General features: G+C 38.2%; 1 protein-coding gene across 1 annotated transcript in view; it reads right to left on the bottom strand.

The window, feature by feature from the left end:
• Positions 1-17,952, bottom strand: part of csmd2 (CUB and Sushi multiple domains 2) — a 363,835-nt gene extending 345,883 nt beyond the window's left edge. Inside the window, exon 1 of the mRNA XM_017453975.3 lies at positions 17,213-17,952. Coding sequence (XP_017309464.2) covers positions 17,213-17,390 — 178 coding nt within the window. The 5' untranslated portion in view covers positions 17,391-17,952. The remainder of the gene's footprint in view (positions 1-17,212) is intronic.
• Positions 17,953-26,435: the final 8,483 nt, after the last annotated feature.

The raw sequence follows: 26,435 nt of genomic DNA, 5'->3' as shown, positions 1-26,435 counted from the left end.
TTAGATATTCCATAAAATGCTAATACATATATTGTATACATATTACACAGTTGAATCAATGTCGTTTTACTGGAGAAATAACAAAATGTAATTTGTGTGAATTACATGCAAGGATCATATAGCCCAATACCAAGTACTGTTTGGTATAAAACTATTTAAAGCATTATGTAAAATACAGTCATTTCATAAAGCTAATAGAGTCAAACAAAGCTTGCATTAACATCTGATTAAAGTTCACCCTGCCAGGCAACCAAAACTGAGGCATTATAAAATGAGATGATGTATTAAAGTGATCTGTGTAGAAAAGAATAAATCCAAAATGGTGTTACAGTTCTCCCCTAGCTCAGGTGTCTGTAAAATGTTGTGTGAATTCAGTGAAGGCTGCGTGAAGCACAAAATTATACAATGAATAGAAAATAGAAGAGTGGCGAGTGCTTGCTGCCTACTCATGCGTTTGGATTTCACGCATCGTGTTAGAGCTTTAGAAGTGAGAGTGCATGCCTACATGGAAACTGATGAAATGCTTTGACCTTGTTTAGTGGGACTACAGAGAGAACCTCGACAACCTAGCCATGCTTGTTTTGCCTCTGCTGTTGTTTTGTTGCTACAGGGCCGCTGCGCTTTGGCATGACACTTTGATGAATTGATCGCTGCTGTTCCATACACCGGCAAGACAGCAATCCTACAGAGTGTCCACAAGCAGGACTCAGGAGAGACAAAGAGAAGAGACAAACAGAGAGAGAGAGAGAAATGAAGTGAAATGAAACTAAATGAAATGGACCCGACAGTGTTGGACTACATGAAATATCCATCAGTGTATATGTTTCCCTTTTGCAGGAAAACATGGTCAACCAATACAGTGACATTCACTGTAGGAGGATGACGGTCCATAATGATGGCATCTTTGTTTGTTGACGAGGATAAACCTTTAAATCCCTATGTACATACACCAGAATAATCGATTTGTAAAACACAGCACTACGGATGTTGACTCAGAATGTGTGCATTCTGCTGTGAGAATCTGAGAGATTTTTTTTTCGTAATAAGATTCATAAGACAAAATTACATTTTTATCCATGCAGTTCTCTCACTGAGGCACTATATTAAAGTTATTCTCTCACTGCCTCTCTGTCTGTAGTCTGTTCAGATCCCACTCTGTAATTTCATGTTCCTTTCACTCAGGCTAGACATAAAGAACCAGCATGATCAAGAGAATGGACTGACACTGGCAGACTTTCATGGTTGCTAGTAATTCGAGTCCAGTTATTGCGCAGAGGGGAGAGGTAAACACAGAATGCTGCTGCTTCCAGAAAGCCAAGATTGCTGTCAAAACATTCCATCATCAAGAGATTTGTTGTGTTTACAGTGGATTAAACCTAGCTAAAAGCTAAAGCAATATCAACTGCTTATAATCAGTGGACATTATAAGCAGTTCTGGAATTTACTCCTTTTTTATTCATTATTACAATTCTCTACTTGCAGAAGGGTTTTGTATGTCTCTCTAAGAACTAAATATTGTGGTTTAATGAAGGGCTCTTGGAGGAATGTCTATAACAGGCGAGGAAGGTAAATACTTCCAAAAAGTCCAGCATTTTTTCTCAAATGTTTTTTCTTTTTCTGATAGACTGATTTTGTGATTACTTCATTACTTTATTATCATTATCCATTTAAGTTCATGAGCTACCTTTCGTCTACAAGTGTTCAGCCTGTAAAACATACATGACATTTAAAGGCATGAAAAACATGGGTCTTAACGGCAAGACTAACTGTTAAGGCAGAACAATACCCTTATGACTTTTATCCATGATGAAAAACCAATACAAATATTTTAGTATGTTTCTGTTGGTTTGTAAGAGGTGTTTTGCTGCTGCTTTTCAAAAATAAATTTGTAGCCCCCCCCCCAAGCTCCTCCAAATATTGCGGAGTTTGCTTGATTTTGCATTCATTTCTGTGATCGCAAAATCCTCAAGGGGTTGACTTAGGGGTTGCAGACTGAGCCCATTTACACCAGAACTGACACTGCATGCGTGTCATGCCTCAACCTCTCCATGGACCTTTTCATTTTACACTGCTGTCACCTGGGGCATTAATTTTAATGTAATCATTCACTGGTTTAGTACATACAACATGCAAATAGTATCTGTGACCTTAAGATTATAACAAACATGTGTTGCCAATGTTTTCATAGGAACACTAGAAATTCTTTAATCCAGTGAGATTTTCGAACATTCTACAAATGTCAAAGTGTCTGTAGCCTTTTAAATTCAGTGACAGTTTTTACTTACATGATGTTTGAATATAACTGACTCCAGTAAGGCTACAGGCTAAAATATTGAGCTGACATTTACTAATAGGTTTTATGTTCAGTATTTCTCAGTATTATGTCTGTCAAACATAGGGATGGGCAGTACAACTAAAAAATTCATCACGATATAGTTTCATATCATTTGGTATCAATAATTATTGATAAATTTTAATATTTTTTTTTAACAAGGACCAGTAGAAAAAAATGTTTGAATTTGACTATTGTATTTTTAATTTAGTCACTTTATTAAGGCAAACAACAAATTATTTTAGTTTTAATGGTCAAAAACAAAATAAAATTTAAACAAATATCTTCTCTTACATCTTATATGAAGATTAAACAAATAAGTGTTAAAGAAACTCTTGAACTTAATAAACAAAATGTTACAAAATGTGTGCAATGTAAAAGTGTAAACCTAGAACAATCAAGGCAAACTTTAAGGGAGATCAACATCGCATTATAGCACAGAATGTGATTCCTGGTGCTCTGTTTTGTGCTCAGACTGTTAGCGTAGTTAGCATAGCCTCGTATAAAACTTCCACGTTAACACTTACTTCCAGATAACACTTTGCTGAGGTCCCCGTCTGACGAGTCAAGCTCCTGCTCTGAGGACACTCACTGTTCTCCCCAGAGCTGACATTTTAACAGAAAACACAAAAAGCAGCAAAATGTCATGTTTCCTCCTCACCCGCTGTTCAGAGTCACACGCACTGTACATGTGTGGAGCACTGCACATGCACACAGCAAGTCTCTTGTAACTTCTTTCTCCGTACTTGGCCAGGACGGTTTTTTGGGGGCTTTTTCTTTTGCAAAGCTTACACACAATGGTGTTCTAATGTTGGTCAGATGAAAAGAAACGACATGTCCTTTTTTATTCACATTCTCCTCGTCAGGCACAGCACTCATTTCCGCATGTGTTTGTGCTTGTGTTTATATTTTATCGAACATTTTTTCTATCTTTACCGATAAAGGTGTACAATTGATAAACACTGATACCGTTTTATCGCTCAGCCCTAGTCAAACACATAAACATGTGTGCGAACACTGGCAAGAGAAACATTTAATTGAAGTGAAAACTGATGCTTGATTTCACCATGTTAAACACAACTTTACTCTCTCCTAGTGGTTTACCAAGTATCTGTTCATGAACTCTTAAGGATATCTGAATAATAGAATTAGGCTCATTTTATTCAAATGGTTGTCACCTACTCAAGCAAAAGGGCACTTTTACTTTTTTGAGTTCTAGCTATATTTCTAGTAATCATAAAATTTCTAATGCAAACCTACATGAATGATGAAAATCATTAAGCCATGAAGGTCCATTACATGTTACATGTTTTTTGGTAGTTCTTTGTTTGTTTTTTCCGTTGAGTAGTTAGTGTAACTCATTAGATCATCTTGCTTAGTTAGCAATAACTAACAATCCTTTTTTCCTAGAGTTAGTTAAAATAGTTATTAGCTAGTTAGCTTATGTAGTTTTACCAAAAGCTTTGCATTATCTCACTACATTATCAACTGATTAAGTGGTATGTGTTTTTCATACAGTAAAAGTAGCCATTGATCCAAACTGTTTATAACATCATGTTACTAGCCCTGAGTAATGCGGAGGAATTGGGGTTCAACTTTTATCCTTTTTGTGCTCTAGATCTAGATCCTTTCTGTGCTCTTGGTTTTTAATCAGTAGCTGCGTTTACAATGACAACAATAATCCACTCTTAATCTGATTAAGACCATACTTTGATTAAGAAACTACCATGTAAACAGCAATTTTTACTTACCTTAATCTAATTAAGGTCATAATCGAAGTAAGCAATAATCTAATTAAGACAGGTGGAGTACTCCTGTTTTAGTCGCATTATGGACGTGTATTACAGACATGTAAACACCTTAATCACATTATGAACGTCGTGTGGGAGTTTTCACCGCATTTTGCAACAGGACACGATCACACATGGCAGTTTTACGTTTTATGGAAAACAAGAGAGTTTGGCTGTGTCCCAAATCGCATACTTTCCTACTATAGGCCTGTAGTGGGGAAAAATACATGTATCTCGGCTACTATATCGACGGTAACTACGCGATTTGGGACACACCCACCGCTTAAAGCAGTTGTCTATCAGCACGTATAGCATGACAAATTTTAACTGCACTTAAAGTGTTCGTAAAAAAAATAAATAAAAACACCCAAAACTGTATACGGTACCATAACGAAGACGCACTGTATGTTGATACGTGAAATTCTGGAGGGACGTCGGATGACGTGACAGTAATGACGCGGGCTGTTAATCTAATTATGTTCTAAAACATGTAAAACGGGAACATGACTGGAGTATTCTAAAAGCGACTCATGTAAACACCTTAATCACATTATTATCTTACTCAGATTAAAGTCAATAATTAGATTATTGCTGTTCATGTAAATGTAGTCACTGGCTTTGCACATTTTGTGTGACTCCTTTATTTAACACACCTGATTCAGATCATCAGCTCATTAGGAGAGCGATTCATGAACTGAGCTGAGTGTGTCAGCTATGAGTGACATACAAAATGTCGAGTGCTGTGGGACCCCAGGACCAGAATTGAAAACCAATGCTCTAGATTTACTCTCATTTTAGTTCTCTGGGAGGTTATGGGCAAAGGATTGTGGGCTGAAGTAGCAATTTGGGACTTGTTTTCCTTTTCTTTAGTACTCAAGAGTGAAGAGAGGAGTGTATATAACATGACTGACAAGACGTTTTTCTAAGGCATATGATACAGTGCCTTTAATGACAACAATTATTTTAAATTATTTTCTGCATATACATTCTTCTTATGTTTAACAGAAGACATTGGCATGAGTAAAATGAGTTACAGTAAGTGTGCATTTAGTCAATCCATAGTAAGCTACTTATGTACTAATATATGCTGTCCTTCATCAGTTAAATAATGACTGTGGCTACAGCCGTTAAAAGTATAAAATGTGTTTACCAGGTATGTAAATGTCAGAGAAAATTGTTTCTATTACAATATAGCAAAGCCTCACTGATGCAACAGATGCTAGTGTTATTACATTAATAGTTACCATATTTCAAAGACAAGGCAGGCTTTTATAATTTTATGACTTGTGGTCTTGTAGCTTCAAAAAACAATAGTTACATAAGTGGAATATAGTACAAGTTGGCCATTTACAAATTGGACCTTGTGCAAAGTGTGCTTCTTTAACTACAGTAAAGAGCAGCATAAATTATGTTTGTATGATACTCTGGACTTGCTTATTCAGTGCATCACGTTCCTGCACTGTGCATTTAATGAAAGCAGTGGAAACTTTAAATACCATGACAACTCATTTCCCATGACATATAGCATGAAGCATGATTTGTTTGTCTATGTTAAATACTTTGGTGCATTCAGAAATGATTTGCTGGCATTCCTCTCTCTCTATTGATTGCCCCTGGGGGATTTCTCCAGTGGTCTCCAGTGGTACTGCATTAATGGGGAGGTGACTGCACTTACAACTCAACAATCATTGAAATGCTTCCACAACCAATATTATACCTTTTTAAAAACTCATTGTTATTAAATATATCAAACACAGGAACCTGGCTGAGCTGCTAATACATCAGCAGCCATCATCAGCAGCCATAATCAGCATCCATTTAAAATTGTATCGGTTTTAGTAACTAAGGAGTGATCTGGACCTGCTTTTAGAGCCAAGTAAAAAATAAAACATTTTATCAGAGTCTTAACATTAGAATTTGGAGTTTCTCCAAACTGGCTCAGTTAGGAGCTATTTTTAGCCTTGTTTAGCTTTTTTCCTCTAATAATGTGTACTATTGTGCTTTATTTGTTATTTATAGTCATTTGGCTGTTTATCTTCTTATATTTTTTACTATACTTTTGGATCATGCCAGTGCCAAAATTCACCAAACACCCACAAAAATGTGTTTTAAAAAAAAGAAGCAAAGCACAATGTGTTTTGTTAAAGTGCTCATTTGCATTTTGCCAGATTCTTGCATGTTATCATTATTCCATAGGCCAAACTCTCCACAAAAAAAATGCATCCCTACTTTTCAACAACATGTCAAACATGCGTGATTGAAATATGCCAGCCCACAATGGAAAAAATGACCTACTCAGAGCCATAAATCTCTGTTGGCACAATTATTTTCCAGTCTAATGTGCCAGGGAATGTGCCTCCAAACTACATCATAGCAGGATTAACCTAAGAATGTCCACCATTAGAATGGAAATCAGCAACCTCAGCTTTCCGGAGTGATGCTATACATTAGCTTAATGTCTGTGTGGGGTGATGCTGTTGGCCATTAATAGCATGGCAAATGCAGTGGAAAGACAAGAAGATTGGCCCTACTTTAGCGAGGTGGCATCTTTTTTTCTCCAGTGGATTGGGCGGTTAATAACGCAAGCAAGCAGAGGAGACAAAACAATCCAAGTGAGCATTTGTGCTGGAGCTAATATGGTTTAAGATATCATGTTCAATATTTAAAACTGCATATTATGCACACGCATGCATACACATATACACATAGCAACTCAGGCACTTCTGTAGCAGGTTCACATTAATTATGCATCCAAAATGTCGAGTGACTAATCAGATATGCTGTAACTGACTGAGGTGAATTCTTTAAATCAGATTGCATCTCAAACACAAATGATGTCAGTCATATCAAAGTGAGTCTGATATGAACATAAATTGATTTAGTCAAGCAGAGGTAGCTTAAAACAGCTTGGCCTTCCTGGTTATCCAATTTCAGCAAGGGATGGATCTGTGTGAGAGTGCGGTATATTTTAGACAGGATTTTGTGCACTATCAGCCCCATTACCAAGCCACAATGTCCCAGTGTTCAGCTCTGTAGTATGGGCCTTCAGAGAAACTGATTCATCAGGCTCTATGCTAACATGACATTAGCCGCCTTATGCTTACGTTTCTGCACACAAATGAAATGTTCAATCATTGAGCATTAATTTGCTGAATAACTGACCAGAATCATTCTTATAGAGCTATACAGCTCAGCCTCTTTTTTCCTAGTCTTTTGGAGCAAGGTCATGTTTGTGAGAGAGTTTATTTAGCTTCTCTCTAAATAATACTCTTTGGAACGGAAAGCTGAAAGGTTGGGCCAGAGGAGGAGAGAAGAGATGTCGAATGACCCATGTAGCCTGTTTGTTTATTGTTCACTGCTCAGGCCAAAGCAGTTTTCATGCCATCCCCATGACAACAAGGATGGAACGAGGGAGTGAAAGGACAGAATCTCAATAAGAGGATCCCCTCTCTACTTCGACCTTACCAGTCATGCAGCTCTAACTCTAGTCTCTTTTCCTCACCAGATATTCTGTCATTTTATTTTCAGGAAAGGATGAAAAAAGAATAAAGGAAGGCTTAACAACTAAAAACAGATCTGAGAGTTCTTCATCCACCTACTTTGTTGAATTTACCTTGTTTTGTTTACTTCCATTTCTTGTTTCTTGAAATTTTCATTTCTACATTTGTTTTACAAGCATATCCAGAAGCAGTACTTTCCTGTTCATCTGCTAATCTGCAGTGGAGGTGATCATTTTCAGGAAGCAAATCTTTTTTTGGAAATCCTGAAAGTAATAATGTGGGGCAATTATATTTCCTTTTAAGTGACAGTATATTCAGTACAGTAAACTCATTATAACAAGTAGTAAAACAGACAGTAAACCGAGCTCAGGACCGACCATTGGCCCCTGGAGCTGCACCATAGTGCAGTCCACCAAATTATTCTATTGATTCTACACTTACACCAGAGTTGATACTGACATAATCTCAGTTATGGAGCCTGCTCTAGTAGATTCTGTTTCAAAACAGAATGTGGTGGTGTGTCCTCTGTTCCCTAGCTCTGTGTCATGCCACTCATGATGATCCAGTGAGTTCACTGGATAAAATACATCAGTAACAAACCTGATGCACAAACAGTTTCCAAGGAAAAAGGCATTTTGTAAAACAAAACAAAAATAAAAAAAAGAACAGTATCGATATCAATATTTAGTATTTAAGTAAACATCAAGTTTGTTTTATTTAATAAACATGGAGGAGGAAATGCACTCAGAGATTTGACATGTCTTTATCTGTTTACTGATCTGTGTTTTATGATTTGTACTGAATGCTTCTTGGTATTCAGAGTTGTCTCTTTTCACTGGCTGACTCTGGAACAATTAGTTTTATCCTGGGGCTTACTGGTATTGAACCAGTGTCCATAAATCATTGGACCAACATCAATGAGCTTGGCTTTATATCACACTCACTCACTCACTCTGTTCAGAAATCTGAAGATTCTCCACTAGGCATTATTGATACTCAACCAGGCTTTGTTTGGATCTCACATTGAGAATATGATGACAGACAAAGCACCTGAAGAGGCATCTACCATGATGCTTTGTATAAATTACAGTTCATAATACCTCATACAGTATGTTTTAAAATGTTCTATTTAACTATTTAACTCATTTAAACCTGTTGCATACTAAAATAAGTGATCATATCAGATTTCATTACTTTGTTCAATCATATCTATCTTATGGTGTCAACCACAAAACATGACATGTCTTATGTATACTTATCCATACTGATGTGCCCTTTGCATATAACTCATTACACATAAACATTAACTCTGATTGTTCTTATTGTGCATGTACTGTATATTAATAGGCTTCAGTTTTGTGCTTCTTGTCTAAAATTAGCCAATTGTTTAGCCTTGATGTCCTGAGTTGTTCTAATTCATAAAGAAATGTAAAATGTGATCTATATGATCACACTGATTTCTGAAACACCATTCCATTGCTCCATATCAAGTGGTTATGATGAAATCACAGGTGAAATAATCTACTAGTCTGCTCTCTTTTCTTTCATTCATTCATCTTCAGTAACCGCTTTATCCTGGTCAGGGTTGCTGTGAACCCAGAGCCTATCCTGGGAACATTTGCCGTTAGGTGGAAACACACTGGGTGGGATGCCTTTCCATCACAGGGCACCATGCACACAAGCACTTGCACTCTCAATTACACCTTGGGGCAATTTAGTGTAGCCAATGCACCCAGCAAGTTTTTGAGCAGTGGGAGGAAACCGGAGATCACGTAATAAACCCACAAAGAGAGAGGAAAAACATGTGAAACTCTGTACAGACCTGACGCCAGGATCAAACCAGAAGTAAAACTACCTGCTGCCCCACTCTGCTGCTCCTGTCATTATTATTATTATTATTATTATTATTATTATTATTATTATTCTCCATCCATCCATTTTCTGTACTGCTTATCCTACACAAGGTCACAGGGAGCCTGGAGCCTATCCCATGGGACTTGGGGCAAAAGGCAGGGGACACCCTGGATGAGTTGCCAACCCATTGCAAGGGACAACTGCATACACACAACCATTCACACATTACAGACAATTTAGAGATGCCAACCAGTCTACAACGCATGTCTTTTGGACTTGCAAGCTCCGTGCATATAGAGAGGAGAGAGGAATTGAACTGCCAACCATTAAGGTACGAGGCATCCGGGCGAACCACTAAGCCATTATTATTATTATCATTATTATCATTATTATTATTATTATTATTATTATTATTATTATTACTATTACTACTAGTACTACTACTAACTTGCTGTAATTTTATTAAAGCAATATGAATACAAGAGTTAGTTGAGTGCACTAATCTAACTGGACAAGCACCATTCCAAGTCTGAAGATATTCAGTATAAAAGCACTGAGACAATTCACATTTCACATTGGTATCACTCCACTTCTCTGAGTTTGTTATACACATTTCCAATTCTGGCGATAGCTCATTACACTGAAACCGTAATTACACTTACTGTACTACAGTCTGTCTATGCATTGCATGGCAACACACAAGGCTATATCCTGTTGTGGCTTCTTTGGGAACTATTTCTTTTGACTGAACAAAATATTTGGCCAAATTGTGTCTGAAATGTCAGTTAATCCATTTTTATATACTGAATATTACGACAGCTGTGATTACCTACAGCTGAATCACATCCATGCTGATATTATATTCAATACAACAACACTCCTGCTCATGTGATATTGCTTAATTAATAATAATTCCAAAAAATTCTGTAATAAACATTATAGTGACCTCATTCACCTGTTACATTTAAAACTGTTACTATATTAAAATGTTTTTTTAGCATATACTGTAGCTATACCCCAGCAATTTTAGCATGTAGCCAAATACATGAAATGAAACTTGTCTATCTGTGTTGCCTAGATGTAGCCTATAGTCTCAGTAGGGTTCTTTGGTACAAACCAGAGAATGATAGACACCTGTGCTTAAGTATAACAGCTGTGACAGATCCTCGCCATCGACAGAGGTTAGAGCAGCTAACAACCTCCTGCCGTCAGTGCACTAAAACATGATGGCTGCCCCTCTCCTGCTGGTTTTTTCTTCACTCCATTTCTCTATGAACTACTGTTTCTTTTATATACATATATACATATATACGCACATACACGTATATATATATATATATATAGAGAGAGAGAGAGAGAGAGAGAGAGAGAGAGAGAGATGCACCACTGTATCAGCAGATAAATGATATTTTCCCGCTATCGGCCGATAGTCTAAAAACATCCGATGATCAGGGACGATTATATCCTGTCAATCAAAAGAGGGTGGGAAAACACATCGATTTCATGCTGTGTTTAAAGATGATGTCTCTTGTGTGGAATGATGGCAAAACTGCAGTTTGTAAGCTCTGTAAGCTCTGCACTGCTAAAATTTTACACCGGAAGTGAGCAGCAGTGAAACAGGAGTTTGGCATCGAGTCTAATTTTTTCCCCGCACTACTCGCGTGCTGCTCGCACTGAATTAAAGGGCCAGTACACCACTGAAAGATTTAAATGAAGATGAGTAGGCAGAAAAGTAGTAGAAAAATATATTTGTATGGTTGTATATTTCATATCCAGTTAATGTTAGTATGACTTAATATCATAAAAAAAAAAAGTTTATATTAGGCCTATATATTACCAGTTTGATTTTCAGTGATGAAGTAGAAATGCTTTTGTTTGTGGTGAGTGAATGTGAGCCTAACAGGAGGTTTTTTTATAATTCAGTCAATGTTAATTTGAATTAATAACATTCAATAAGTCTTACTTTAATCTTCAGAATTTAGTTCATGTGTTAATGTTAATTAGAGTAATGTGTTTTCTGTTTATGAGACCAGTTACTGTGAAACAACTTGTTGAAATGGTGAAAATAATGTTTTTATTTGCATTTCTTTCAGAATTGGGGAATTAATTATTATTAATTTAACAGAAGGCATAAAAGGCAGAACTATCGGTATCGGCAGATATCACTCTGAATAATCGGTTATCAGTATCGGCTGAGAAATTTAGTGTGTGTGTGTATATATAATGTATGTATATATATATGTATATATATATACATATATATATATATATATATATATATATATATATATATATATATATATATATATATATATATATATATATATATATATATATATATATATACACACTATTTGAGTGAAAGAAAGAGAGAAAAAGACTCTGTGTGTCTCTGGTGTAATGGTTTCAAAAATAACTGCCCATTTTTAAACGATGCAGTAACTAATAGAGCCAATTAACAAGGAGAGAGCTTTCCAGCACTAAGAGAAAGGCAGGAACAACAAAGCAGCTCTGGTGCCGGAGCCATGAATGGAATAAATATTTTTGTCTAATCTAATCACAAAGATCAAAAATAATAGTAATAAAAAAAGCAGTAAATCAGAAGCTTGAAGAGGCTGCAGGGCTAGTACAATCTTTCCTACCAGTCTTTCTTAGATATAGGCCAATCAAGTACTTAACATATTATAAGACCAAGATGCGCTTGTCCAGTGTCCAATCATTGATACACAACACAAGTAACAAAAGGTCTAGAGTTGAGTCTCTTAACCAAATAAGTACTAATACCAGTACTATTGAAACTAACTCAACTGATATATAATAAACAACTGTCTTGCTGTGCTAGGCTGTGAAATGGCGCATCGAATAACATATCACTATACCAAGATATTTTCATGTTGCCTGACTCTAATGTTGATGGAAATATCACAAGATCCCAAGTTAACATGTAAAAGACATGTCATGCTGGTAGCGAGGCATACCTTTTATTCTCTTGCCAATAAAAGCAAACACCTGAATCATAGCTATGAAGGGCCTCATGGGAATAAAATGAGCTTAACATATTTTCTTCTTCTTAGACACTCTAAAGAAATGCCATTAAGCAGGTGAGTTTGTGTATGTAGCTGACTCAGACCTCCTACTCCTTATGCCATTATGCAATGTGAGAGAGCTGACTGCAATGCGAAATGACAGGAAGAAACATAAACCTGAAAAGGGAAAGTACAAGCTGAGACTATGATGCTATTATCATTACAAATTTGCCATGGGGTCTGAAAAGGAATGCCCATGCTTCAAAAGGACCATGTTTGTGTTCACTTCTTACCATTATAAACCCACTGTGGTATAATGACCATATCATCAGCATTTACCTGAAACCACCACAGCAATTACAACAGAGCCATCAGCATATCCTGTTACCTCATTATGTTAAAACAGGGCTATGATGTCTGATGTTTTAACAACCAGTATGAAACTGAACTTGTACACAGTTCACTCAGTGTCTTTCTCAATTTAATTAACATTTATGACCACAGTGTCATTCTGTAAAATGAAAATCAAAATAATGGATTTAGTGTGTAATGGTTAATGCTACACTACACTATTGGAATTTCCAGGTAGACAATGCTTCACCTGAAGCAATGATGGTCTTCCAATGTTAATTTTCCATACAAACAGAGGGCCAGATGTTAAGTTTTTCAGTAAACACAACCATTTGTGCATGTCAGGACATATCTCTACTGCAGTTTCATGGGATGGTGTGAAGCTCATACAGCTCCCGCTTAAACCTGCTGGCATTTAACGTGACTTCAAGCACTCAGGAGCTGTCCGTGGTCCCTAATGCACTGCTGCTACAGATTGTGGCAGAAAAACCTGCGCTGTCTTCTAAAGCACGTACCTACCATTTGCTCTTTGTACCTCTGTAAATGGAATTCTGAACAAGAGCTACAGTAAGCTCTTCATTGTAGCACTTGACTGAGCTTGTTGTCTACCTTTGGTGCTTAATGTCGAACACCTATACAATGGGCTGTGTTTTCCTTTTTCTTGGGTATAATGACAACATAGGCATCCCACAAAGTTGTTGAATGCTTGATTCTTATCACTAAGAATGTGCTGATTGAATTTCTATAACAGCACCTCTGACAGTAATTCTGGCTGGATACGTAAACATTTTTGTAGTAACCGCTCATTCACAGGGGCTTGTGTGGTAGATGCTGCTGATAATTTTTGAAGGAGACTCCAATGTCAGCCCTTTAACAGTTATAGATGAAGCTGACATTTTCTTTAAACAGGTTTCCACCAAGGTAAAGTCTTTTTGTTTTATTAACTTCAAGAATGAGAAAAAAAAGAGAGGTTTGTGAAGGAATGGCAGTTTATAGCTGTTATAATATAAGTAATAACAAGAACTAACTAAATGAAACTGTAAATAGATAAACAGTATAATTTGTCGCTCTTTAATTAAATAAATATTTGGCAAATTGAGGATAAGAAGAATAAAACACATCAGGATGTGTTGTTCTTGGAAAATAATCAACTTCATGGCTGTAAAGGGCACATAACACCACCACATTGTTGATTATATTGGTTTAACAGTGTTAAATGTTTATTCCTTACATATCATGTAAAGTGTCTAGTCATTTATCATTATTTATAATATAATGATAATCATTACTGCATCATATTTATTACTCATTCAAAGCAGTCAAGTCAGTTCTCTTGCCTGCATTTTTTGACTTTATATTATATCAAAAATAAGGCATCTCAAAAGCTTGCTCTCCTTAGACTTCCTTCTGAATGCAACAAAGGAATATGGGCAATATTTCAAGCTCTCTAACTGCATTTACCTCCATGTAGATGCCAACGTGATACAAGATGGCATGTTGCATTATTGTTTTTTCAAACACATCACATTAGATATGCAACTATGATTTAGTCTCTAGTGAGATCTCTGCAAGATATATTTTAAGCTTTCTTTAAACACCTGTCACTGCAGGGCTGAACTTAGGTGATGCATGATAACGAGGAAGCTGTAAAAAGAAACAAGCCCTTTTCTAGAAGCAAATCAAATATGTTATGCTTCCTGCTTTCTCCATCAGTTAAAGTTTATACCCTATAAGCCGGCAAATATGCGCGCTCATGCTGCCATTTTACATTGTTAGATGCAACATCATAAAAGTAACTCCTTACTCAAAGACCTCTCCAACATGATGAAGAAAGACTGAACAGCGCCTTACAATAAGTTGCATCATGGAGATGCTACTGATTTTATTAAGCCATCTATTCTATGAGATCTGCAAGATATCCTGATTCAACCAAACTTAAAAAGTATGACCAAGTCTAAATGAACAGCTGAATTAACTCCTAAAGCATTGAATTCAATCTCGATTAGTAACCAGATAATCATTAAACCATAGTGGGAACTTAATGACATGGATGAGTGCTTTACTAAATCCTGACTATGTTCACATCATTTCACAACCGCCAGAAGACTTCTAGAGGTCGTCATTCAACACTGACTATGTTTACATGGACAGCAGTAATCTAATTATTGACCTTAATCTGACTAAGATAATAATGTGATTAAGGTGTTTACATGAGTCTCTTTTAGAATACTCCTTTCATGTACCCGTTTTATATGTTATACATATTTTACATGTTTTATAACATAATTAGATTAATGGCACACGTCATTACGTCACCGCGCCACGCCGTCCGACGTCCCTCCAGAATTTCACATATTAATATACAGTTTGTCTTCGTTATGGTACCATGTATATAGTTTTGGGTGTTTTTATTTTTAATTTTTACGAACGCTTCCAGTGCAGTTAATTATTTGTCATGCTATACGTGCTAATAGACGACTGCTTGAAGCCGCTGACTTACCTACCGTATAGTAGCCGGGATACCTGTATTTCACCTGCTATAGGCCTATAGTCGGCAAGTATGCAGTTTGGGACGGAGCCGTGCTCTATTGTTTGCCGTAAAACGGTTGAGCACTGCCGTGCGTGTTCGTGTCCTGTCCCAAAATGCGGTGAAAACTCTCACACAACGTTAATAATGTGATTAAGGTGTTTACATGTCTGTAATACACATCGATAATGTGACTAAAACAGGAATACTCCACGTCTTAATTCAATTTGTGTTTACTTCGAGTATGACCTTAATCGGATTAAGGTAATTAAAAATTGCTGTTTACATGGTAGTTTCTTAATCAGAGTATTGTCTTAATCGGGTTAATAGTGGATTATTGTTGTCCATGTAAACACACTGACTGTTGAGCTGGTATGTCTTCAGAATGGTCCCATAGTGGGTAAATAAAATCCCCCGAAACATTGTTCTTATCCTGAAGAAGCTGTATGTGGTGCTGTATATCGATTTGCTTTGATCTTCCTCTCCAAATCCTGAATTAGCGGCCGTCAATTCAAAAGTCACCTTAAGCATTCCTTCGCATGAAGTATAGCCTAAAGCTCACTACCTTTAGCCATAAGGGTTTAATTATATAAACTTCCTCGCATGTGGATTTATTTCTGTTTTTGCTGAGATATGGTGAAGCTTTGGTGCCGCTTAATGGGAAAAAAGGGCAACTGCTTGGGGGGTGGGGGGACGTTTAACCGGAGCTGTGCAAACGAGGAAAATCAAACACAAACAGTCATGCAGTAAGTAAACTACCTAGCGCACCTTAACACAATAAACACACCACGCTTTTGTTTGGAATAAATTATAAAACCGGGGGGAAAACAGGCAGCGCGACATCCTGTGAGAGGTCAGTAATAAAATAAAACTCTTAGACTCAATCTAGAGCATTTCAGTCCAAACGATTATTATCTGGAGAGTGCACGGATTCATAGCTAAATTGCAGTGAAGGTGAGAGACAGAACTCATCAGAAACGTACAGCTATCTGTCTTCATGGATTTAAGAAAACGCGTGACACAAGAATGTGCTTTTTTCTGATGATTTGTTGCTGTTCGTTAAGCCATTAGGCCAATATTCCGTAAGTGAGTTTTAAAAGTTCGACCTGCTGCAGAACTCCAATCTAACGATACTTGATGTAATATTGTTTAGTGTATAATAAAGTCAATTTTCAGAACTGCCCAGTGGTGAAGGATAACGCCAAAATAACGGTTTGTCCGCGCGTAACGCTCATGCCACCCCCGCACACATGCCCCCGTCCTAATAAAAACCCTTATTCTTTCTCGCCCCCTCACACACACACACACACACACACACACAACCCTCTCATGTCGAGCATTTCTTTAAGGCACTTTAGGTACGTGTTCGAGTTTGGAATAAACTGCCATGGAGGATGTTTTAGTGGAAAACATGACGTTTCGTTCAACGCATCCGTTTTACCCAGCATGACGACATGGTGCGTTTATACCTACAAATATCCGCATAGAAACGGCTCATCGATGATACAACATAAAGCAGTCGTATATTTAGCTTGGAACTAGACTGCGAGGAAACTAAACGTGAAGATCATTCCAGTACTCGGCTTATCATGTAAGCTGAATTCGTGTGGGCTGCTCAGATTCTGAGGAAGAATAACACAGAGCGGACACACAGCCTGTTCCAAAAACGCATCATTCTGTGCACCAGCAGCATATTTCTGAGACATTTAACGTGCATACAGTGTGAAAAGGGGTACATGGCAGGTGGTCCATAGTGTATACAGTGTATATAGTGAGCCTGGGTGTGCATGCATCCCCGCGCCGCTCCGCGCGCGCCAACTGCAGAAACTTACCGTTGCCGTGAACCGAGGCGGTGAGCAGCATAATGTACAAGAGCAGAAGCCGGTTCCAGGGCTGCGAGGGTACTCCCGCCTTCATTAGCGCGAAAACCCTTATTCTCCCCGATTTCCCTGCATATTCAAAGGCAGTCCGTACAAGTCCCGCTCCATCCACTTTCAAAGTGGCGCCCATGGCAGGGATTTGCGGGTTTGTTTGCTGGGTTGTTGTTGTTTTTTTGTGCGTTTCGGCGGCGGATCACTATTATCACACGGTTTTCACGGGAAGATTCGCTTCGCGTCGGTGCTGAGAAAAATCCCTACGCGTCGGGAGCGAACTCGCGCAGGCGGACTGAACCATCTCGCGCAGACTGCGGGGTTCGCGGATGCTTCACAGCAAAGCCGAGGAATGGAAGATTATGATAACGTCTTTTTTTCCAGTACAGAGCCCAGACAAATAGTACACGCTGTATAGAAGGGAATGATGTGGTTTAGGTTTAAAAGCCTCTAGCAGGCTGCTGTGACTCGCTCCACGCGCTTCCTCTATTTCGACTTGGCGTCCGTGCGTTTTGTTTCCTATTAATTAGTGGAACTCTTACGTTTCAGCGTCTCTCCACATGAATCAAAGGAGACACACACAACCTCCGCTCAAAAGTTTGCAGCCTCCGTTTCTGTCTGAATCATTGTGAGGTGTGGACGTGGTCGATAAGGCATTCCCTGGACCGCAGCTCCTTTAGGCGCACTGCATTAGTAGTCTCTCAACGACACCGAAAGTCCGACTGCAGAGCGCGCATCTCTCTTTCTCTCTCTCTCTCTCACTCACTCACTCACTCACTCACACACACACACACACACACATACACATTATACACACACTCCGGCACAGTCTGTTGCTTTGAAGATTTTGTAGTAGGCTAGTAGTATAGATAGTAGTAGTAGTAGTAGTAGTAATAATAATAATAATAATAATAATAATAATAATAATAATAATTGGATTCATGTTATGAAATGTTTCCAACTGCACGCTCTCCTGTGAGTCTTTGCGTGTGTGTGTCAGGACTAAATATAGGTAGTCTATATAACTACTAAATTTCTCATAAATAAATATATAAATAAAATTGCACTAACAAGTACAGTGGGGGAAATGAGTATTGAATGCGTCAAGTAAATATATTTCCAATTAGGCTATTCACATGAAATTTTCACCAGACATCAGTATTAACTCAAAAAATCTGGAAATATAAAGAATTCACAACATTAAAGTCCATAAATAAAGTTATGTGTAATAAAGTGAAATGACACAGGAAAAAAGTGTTAAACACACTAAGAAAAAGCAGTTCTCTAAGGCAAAGCAAGGCAAGGAACCAGCTGAAATCCGTAAGTAGTTAGAAAGTAATTATACCTCCTATCTGTGCAAATTAATATCAGTTGGGTTAGTAAATTGATGGTCTATAAAAAGGCTTTTTGTTATCATGGTGTCACATAAGAAACATCTCATGATGGGTAGAAGCAAAGAGCTCTCCCAAGACCTTTGCAACCTTATTGTTGTAAAAACATATTGATGGAATCGGATGCAGACATATTTCAAAACTTCTGAATCTTCCATTAAGCGCCATTGGGGTCACTATCCGCAAGTGGAACCAACGTTACTCCGTCATCAACAAGCCATACACAGGAGCTCCTCTCAAGACTTTTGACCAGGGAGTTAGAAGAATAGTCAGAAGAGAAGCCCAAGAGCCAAGGTCCATTCAGAAAGAGCTCCAGAAACACTTGGAGGCAGCAGGTACCATCGTCACAGAGAAAACAATAGGCAATGCACTCCACCGCCATGGCCTCTATGCACGCTCACCCCGCAAGATCCCATTACTAAAGAAAAGGTACGTCGAAGCTCATTTAAAGTTTGCTACAACTCATTTGGACAAGCCTATGAAATACTGGGAGAGTGTAGTCTGGTCTGACGAGAGCAAAGTTGCCCTTTTTGACTGTTATACTACACACCATATTTGGAGAAGAAATGACACTGCACATCACATGCCAAACATTATGCCAGCAGTGAACTTTGGAGGTGGAAGCATCATGGTGTGGGACTGTTTTTCATCGCATAATACTGGCAGACTTCATATAATTGAAGGAACAATGAATGGAGCCCTTAACCAGCAGATTCTTGAGAAGAATCTGCTGCCATCCACCAGGATGATGAAGATAAAATGTGGGTGGACCTTCCAGCAGGACAACGATCCAAAGCATACAGCAAAGGAAACTCTCAATTGGTTTCAGAGAAAAAAAATTCAAGGTGTTAGAATGGCTAAGTCAATCACCTGACATGACCCCATTTGAACAAGATTTAAAGACGATATGTTTAGAGGAACGGACCAAAATCACACTTGAATACTGCGGCTGATTAATTTCTTCATATAGGAAGCGTCTTTAATCTGTCATTGCAAACAAAGGTTTCTGCACTAAGTATTAAAAAATTTCAGTTAGTGTGTTCAATACTTTTTTCCTGTGTCATTCCTCTTTATTACACATAACTTCATTTATGGACTTTAATGTTGTGAATTCTTAAGATTTCCGGATTTCTTGAGTTAATACCAACGTCTGGTGAAATATTTCATGTGAATAGCCTCATTGGAAATATATTTACTGAAAAAAATGTTGATGCGTTCAATACTTATTTCCCCCACTGTATATGGTTTTGTTGTATACTGGCACCATAATCTATTATAGGTAATGTATAGGTAATGCAATAGCTTTCTTGTAATTGTAAGTCAGTGGTGGGGGGGGGGGGGGTAAGAGATATACTGATGTCATGCAAGGTTAGTCGGATTCCCAGTTGTCAAGCACGTCATTTTTGTTTACTTTCAAATGAATTACATCGTCCATCTCAATCCAGACATTACAAACCCGAAGGCTCAATCGTGCGAGACTAATCTACAGTTATTGAGAGTTTTATATTAAATCACAATCCGCACTGTCACTCTGTATAAAATGTTCGTACCCTCTGCTGTGGAGAGACTGAGAGAAAACCCTAAGCGCGCTTTGTGTTCCGCCCACAGGCATTTCCCGTGATCAACATGGATCCATCCAGACATTCCCGAGGACGAGCTGGATAGAGTGTGCTTTAGAATATGAAGACGTTCGGTTTTGGCCCAGAGGCGCATATGGCCACACTTAGCAAAAAATGTCTACAGGATTATGCACGACCCGCTAGTGATGGACATCAGCAGCATCAGCACACAAAAGCAACCTGAGGAGATCTTATCTGGAATATGAGTAGCCAGGCTGTGTTTGTCAGAAGTCTTGGACACTTGTCCATTAAACAAAAACAAACAAAAATGACTAGGTCCAATTTCTTAAAAGTGAATTTAATTAATCCATCCACCCATTTTCTGTTCCGCTTATCCTATGCAGGGTAGCGGGGAAGCCTGGAGCCAATCCCAAAGAACTCGGGGCAGAAGACAGGGGACACCCTGGACGGGGTGCCAACCCATCCCAGGGCACAATCATACAAAGTCACACACTACAGACAATTTGGAAATGTCATTCAGTCTACAACACATGTCTTTGGACTGCTGGAAGGAAGCCAGAGTACCTGGAGGAAACCCCTGAAGCACAGGGAGAACTTGCAAGCTCAGTGCACACAGGGTGGAAGCGAGATTCAACCCCCAAGCCTGGAGGTGCAAGGCAAACGTGCTAACCACTAAGTCACTGTGCCCCCCAGAAGTGAAATCATGTTTATTTTTTAATTGAATTGATTTATTTTAAAGCTCCCTAGCCAACCTTTGTGCAAATTGTGCCCTCAGCAGGGCAGGTGTGGGTATAGGTGGCAATATTGCAAGCATTCCTTAGCAGGTAACATATAGGATAGGTCTAGAGAATGATTTTAGTCTACAGATCCAGCATCATGTTATTTTCATGTGGATTAAGCAGATCTTTAGCACTGTAGCAGGCTGTATGTTAAGTGGTGATGCAGTGGTGTCAAGGCTTCTCCATGAGATTTGATTTGCCCCATCAGCACCTGGGCGGCTGAACATTTTAGCCATGCATGTAAGTGATCTTTAGAGTAAGGAGCACCAGCCATGGATGTTCTTCAGAACATTTATTTGCAGATGGATTTTGAAGCCCCTGTATGGTAACCATTGCTTCGTCCTGCTCTGGTAAAACAACAAGATCTGAATTATTATTATTTTTTATTATTATTTCTATTTCCATGTCATAGTAACTTGCTTGTTGTTTTGTCTGTTTATTACACTGGTAATGTAATAATGACCCGGTTTTATCACTGTATTGGCAAATTATTGGCACTCATCTTGTATTCAGTCTCAGGCACTGCATGTGACGTTAATGACTCTTCATGATTTAGCAGCACCAGCTCTGAATTAACCCAGGCCTCTACATTAGCTGAGTGATTTCGGCTAATTAGCAAATGCTTTAATTGGATACAAAAAGTCTCAGTTCTATAGCTCTGCTTTGGGTTCTTTTGAAACTATGACGCTTCTAAGTAATTTGTCAAAAATAGGCCACTAGGGCTGTATCTGGACTGGTACGTTGTTCTTTTTCTTTGGACAAACACTTTGATGCAATTGTTTCAGGAGGACGGAGTCACTGTCTGCATCCGTGACTTGTTTGAGAATACAGTGATATACACTCACTGTCCACTTTAATAGGAACACCTGAACACTTGCTAATTTATGCCATAATAGACTCAGATCCCTGTTCTTGGCTGACAGGAGTGGAACCCGATGTGGTCTTCTGTTCTTATCAACCAGACATTTCCACCCACAGAACTGTTGCTCAGACAACGGTTTTTTGTTTTTCAAGCAATCCGGTGTAAACTTTATAGACTGTTGTGTGTGAAAATCCCCGGAGGTCAGCAGCTTATAAAACCAAAACTCAAACTCAAAACAACCCATCTGGCACCGACAACCATGCCATGATTAAAGTCAAAGAGATCACATTTTTCCCTATTCTAATGTTTGATGTGAACATTAATTTAAGCTCTTGACCTGTATCTGAATGGTTTTATGCATTGTGCTTCTGTCACATGATTGGCTGATTGGAAGTGTGGTAAGCAGCTCTTGTTAATTTGAACATAATTCTCTTAAAACTTTGGCTAATGCCTGTCATCCTGCATCATGCACCTGCCCTTTGGATACAGCAGCTTGCATCACTCTTTACCTGTGGACTGTAGTGCTAAAGGAGTAGAGAAGCAGCGATAGCAGACTTCAGTTTGCCCACTGTTCTTTGCTTGTGCTGGCTGCCATTTGCCATACTGCATTATTTCTTGTCTAAGTGATGCAGTGAGCTCTGATTCTTGTACTGGGACGAGAAGCGTGACAAGCCCTGTAAATGGTGTGTTTATTAATATTATGTTTTGTTTGTGGGAAGGGGCATCTCTGTCATGGCAGATATTTTATTTGGGTCAGGCCTGCTACCATCTCCATTATTTGTATGTCTATTTTGACCTCAGACACTCAATTCAATTCAATTCAATTCAATTTTATTTGTATAGCGCTTTTTACAATAGACATTGTCTCAAAGCAGCTTTACAGAAATATCAACATGGTATACAGATATTAAAGGTGCGAATTTATCCCAACTGAGCAAGCCACTGAGTGGCGACGGTGGCAAGGAAAAACTCCCTAAGATGTTTTAAGAGGAAGAAACCTTGAGAGGAACCCGACTCAGAAGGGAACCCATCCTCATCTGGGTAACAACAGATAGTGTGAAAAAGTTCATTATGGATTTATATGAAGTCTGTATGGCGTTAGGAGCAGCCGTACTCCCAGCAGTCTGGAATTAGAGAAGATTTGAGCTCCATCCAGAGGCAGAAAGGATCTGGATCTCTAGTATCTCCATAAATTCGTGTGGGGCTCGGCGAAAGGAGAGAGGGAGAAAAAAGATAATTATGACTGCGAAATAGTAGAACAGAATCTAGTCAGGGTAGGCTTGAGTAAACAAATACGTTTTAAGCTTAGACTTAAACACTGAGACTGTGTCTGAGTCCCGAACACTAATAGGAAGACTGTTCCATAACTGTGGGGATCTATAAGAGAAAGCTCTTCCCCCTGCTGTAGCCTTCACTATTCGAGGTACCGTCAGATAGCCTGCATCTTTTGATCTAAGTAGGCGTGGCGGATCATATAAAACCAAAAGGTCGCTTAGATATTGTTCCGCGAGACCATTTAGTGCTTTATAGGTTAATAAAAGTATTTTATAATTAATGCGAGATTTTACTGGGAGCCAATGCAGTATTGATAATATCGGTGTGATATGGTCGTATCTTCTAGTTCTAGTTAGGACTCTAGCAGCTGCATTCTGGACTAATTGGAGCTTATTTATATTCCTACTGGAACATCCAGACAGTATGGCATTACAGTAATCTAATCTAGAGGTGACGAATGCATGAACTAGTATTTCCGCATCATGTAGTGACAATATGTTTCTTATTATAGAAATATTTCTGAGATGAAAGAAGGCTATCCTAGTAATATTATCTACATGAGCATCAAATGATAGGCTGGAGTCAATAATCACTCCAAGGTCTTTAACTGCTGTACATGATGAAACAGAAAGACCATCCAGAGTAACCATGTGATCAGAAAGAATACTTCTAGCTACACTTGGGCCTAATAAAAGTATTTCTGTTTTATCAGAATTAAGTAGAAGGAAGTTAATTAACATCCAATGTCTAATGTCCTTTACACAATCCTCAACTTTACTAAGCTTCTGTCTGTCCTCTGGCTTCGCTGAAACATACAACTGTGTATCATCAGCATAACAGTGGAAGCTAATTCCATGTTTACGAATAATTTGACCTAGGGGTAGCATATATAAAGTAAAGAGCAGTGGGCCTAAAACAGAACCCTGTGGAACTCCAAAAGTAACCTCAGTACGCATGGAGAATTCACCATTTACATCTACGAACTGATAACGATCGGTCAGATAAGACCTGAGCCAGGAGAGGACTGTTCCCTTAATACCAACAACATTTTCTAATCTATCAAGTAGAATAGTGTGATCTATAGTATCAAAAGCTGCACTAAGGTCGAGTAACACAAGCAGCAAGACACAACCCTGATCGTAAGTCAGTAGAAGGTCATTTACTACTTTAACTAACGCTGTCTCTGTGCTATGATGAGGTCTAAATCCTGACTGATACATTTCATGAATGTTATTCCTATCTAAGTACGAGCATAACTGCTTTGCTACAACCTTTTCTAAAATCTTAGAGACACCATGCATAACATTTTGTCATTGTTTTGTTTTTTACTTTGGGCCTGTCCATTAAACTCTAATGATTATGACTTATGGAACAGCAAATGTTCCATGAAAATCTAGAAAGTTTGCAGAGTTTATTTGTTGAAATACCTCACTGGCTGACTTGATGCTGAAGCGAAAGCAGAGGAATCTGCCCCATGGTTGAATGTGCAGAGGTCAGCACATTCACAGATAACATTTTTCAGCTAAACTGTTGAATATTTTATACCAGTTGTTTCGGACATCTGGTGTGTGCCTTGTTAAAGTTTCTAGGAAATACTGTAGAAGCCATCTTTCTTTTCAGTAATGACTATTCAGTCATGATATTTACTTTATAGATAACCCCTCTCTGTTTTTAAATCATGCGGTGTCTCCTTCAGCTTGTCTCAAACTGCAGATGTAATCTTTCTGCAGCAATGGATTACTGGAGCCATACTGGGATCTTATTAGTCATTAGATTACTAGATCACTAGATTGCCTAGATTACTCATAAGCTTCAGTGGACAATGCCTTGGCTTGGGGAGTCATGACATCTCTGCCTCAGGACACATAATATGTCTAACATGAGGTTTGATAAGAATTTCTCCCTCAGACTGTTGTCTGCGATGCTAAAAAACAATTTTGTCCCATTGCATTAAATCTGGGATGTCACATCAGCCCATAGAGAGCCACAACCCTGCAGATTTGTGTTTCCCTTTATTTAACTCACAAAATTTACCTCATTGAGGCTTTGGTAATTAGCTGGTCATGTCCTGTCATAAAACGCAACCTTGCTATTCTTGTACTACCAGTGTACCAGTCCAGCCAAGTGGTGATGGCAGTCTAAACTATTTACTAAGACAAACAGTTACAATGCTAGGTTGATTAATGGATTACCCTTAATACACCCTACACTGGCAGACTATTTTTACATAGATTAAACAACAGGAGCTTTTATTTTTCTGACCTCATATTGTGTTTTCTCTCTGTCAAATCTTACAAATCAGTGCTAATATAAAAACATTTATTTTAATAACTCAAGATCATCTTCAGGTCATATCCCCTAGTCTTTTATTTTGTAGCCCATTTCTTCATTATACTTTAACAACTTTGAGTATACACTGGCAGCATGCAGGGAAGAAATATGTAGTTGAGCAGGAGGAAAAAAACATACACCCTTAATATACTGTATATATGAAGCACTTGACCATAGGCCTGGTGCTTCACTGTGATGTGTTTTATATACTTAGACAATTTGATGCTCTCTGAATAACTGAGGTCAAGAAGGGAATGGTTTGCAAATTCATATTACATCATTAGCACAATAAAATAGATACTGTTTTAAGAAACTAATCGATGGGGTGATGTTATGCATCCAAAGGTGTAGTTTTTTATTCCTCTTATACCACAGCAATTTGCCAATGCAAACCATTTCCATCTATTAAAGAACAACATGGGTGTTTACATTTAGGTTTAATGTTGTGGACCATTCGCGAAAAAGTTAGTTCCTGTTATCACTTACAGTAGGTTAAAACAGCTGTAAACTGTTGTTCACTCACAAGCCTCTCATTTTTTCATCTCTTGATGTTAATATGGCCAGTGTCTTCACATGCCCAGTATCTTTCTGTGTTGCAGGAAGATAGACTTAAAATGATAGCTTTACCTCTGACTGTTACAAAACACTGACTCTAGAGACATCACCAAAATTTCTAACTAATCGTCTATAGGTGTAAGGTTATTGGGTATAAGGAAAATAGATCTTTTACCCCATTTTGTGAGATCTTTCAACACTGTAGACATACACTAGCTTATTGAGTTTATATATCCTAAACATTGCATATTTTATATGCAGTATATGCAAATGCATATAATCCATTAGAGTGAAAAAGTTTACATACCCCATTGTTTTAAACAAAAAAGTGTGTGCCTCCTTATAATCTATCTAAATAAAAATCAAGAAGTTAAACATGAAACTTACAGGGTGTATCCTATATGGCTGTAA

Source organism: Ictalurus punctatus, chromosome 24 (genome assembly GCF_001660625.3).
Source record: "Ictalurus punctatus breed USDA103 chromosome 24, Coco_2.0, whole genome shotgun sequence".
Lineage (NCBI taxonomy): Eukaryota > Metazoa > Chordata > Actinopteri > Siluriformes > Ictaluridae > Ictalurus > Ictalurus punctatus.
Note: the sequence above shows the minus strand (reverse complement) of the source record. Positions and strands in the feature narration are given on the sequence as shown.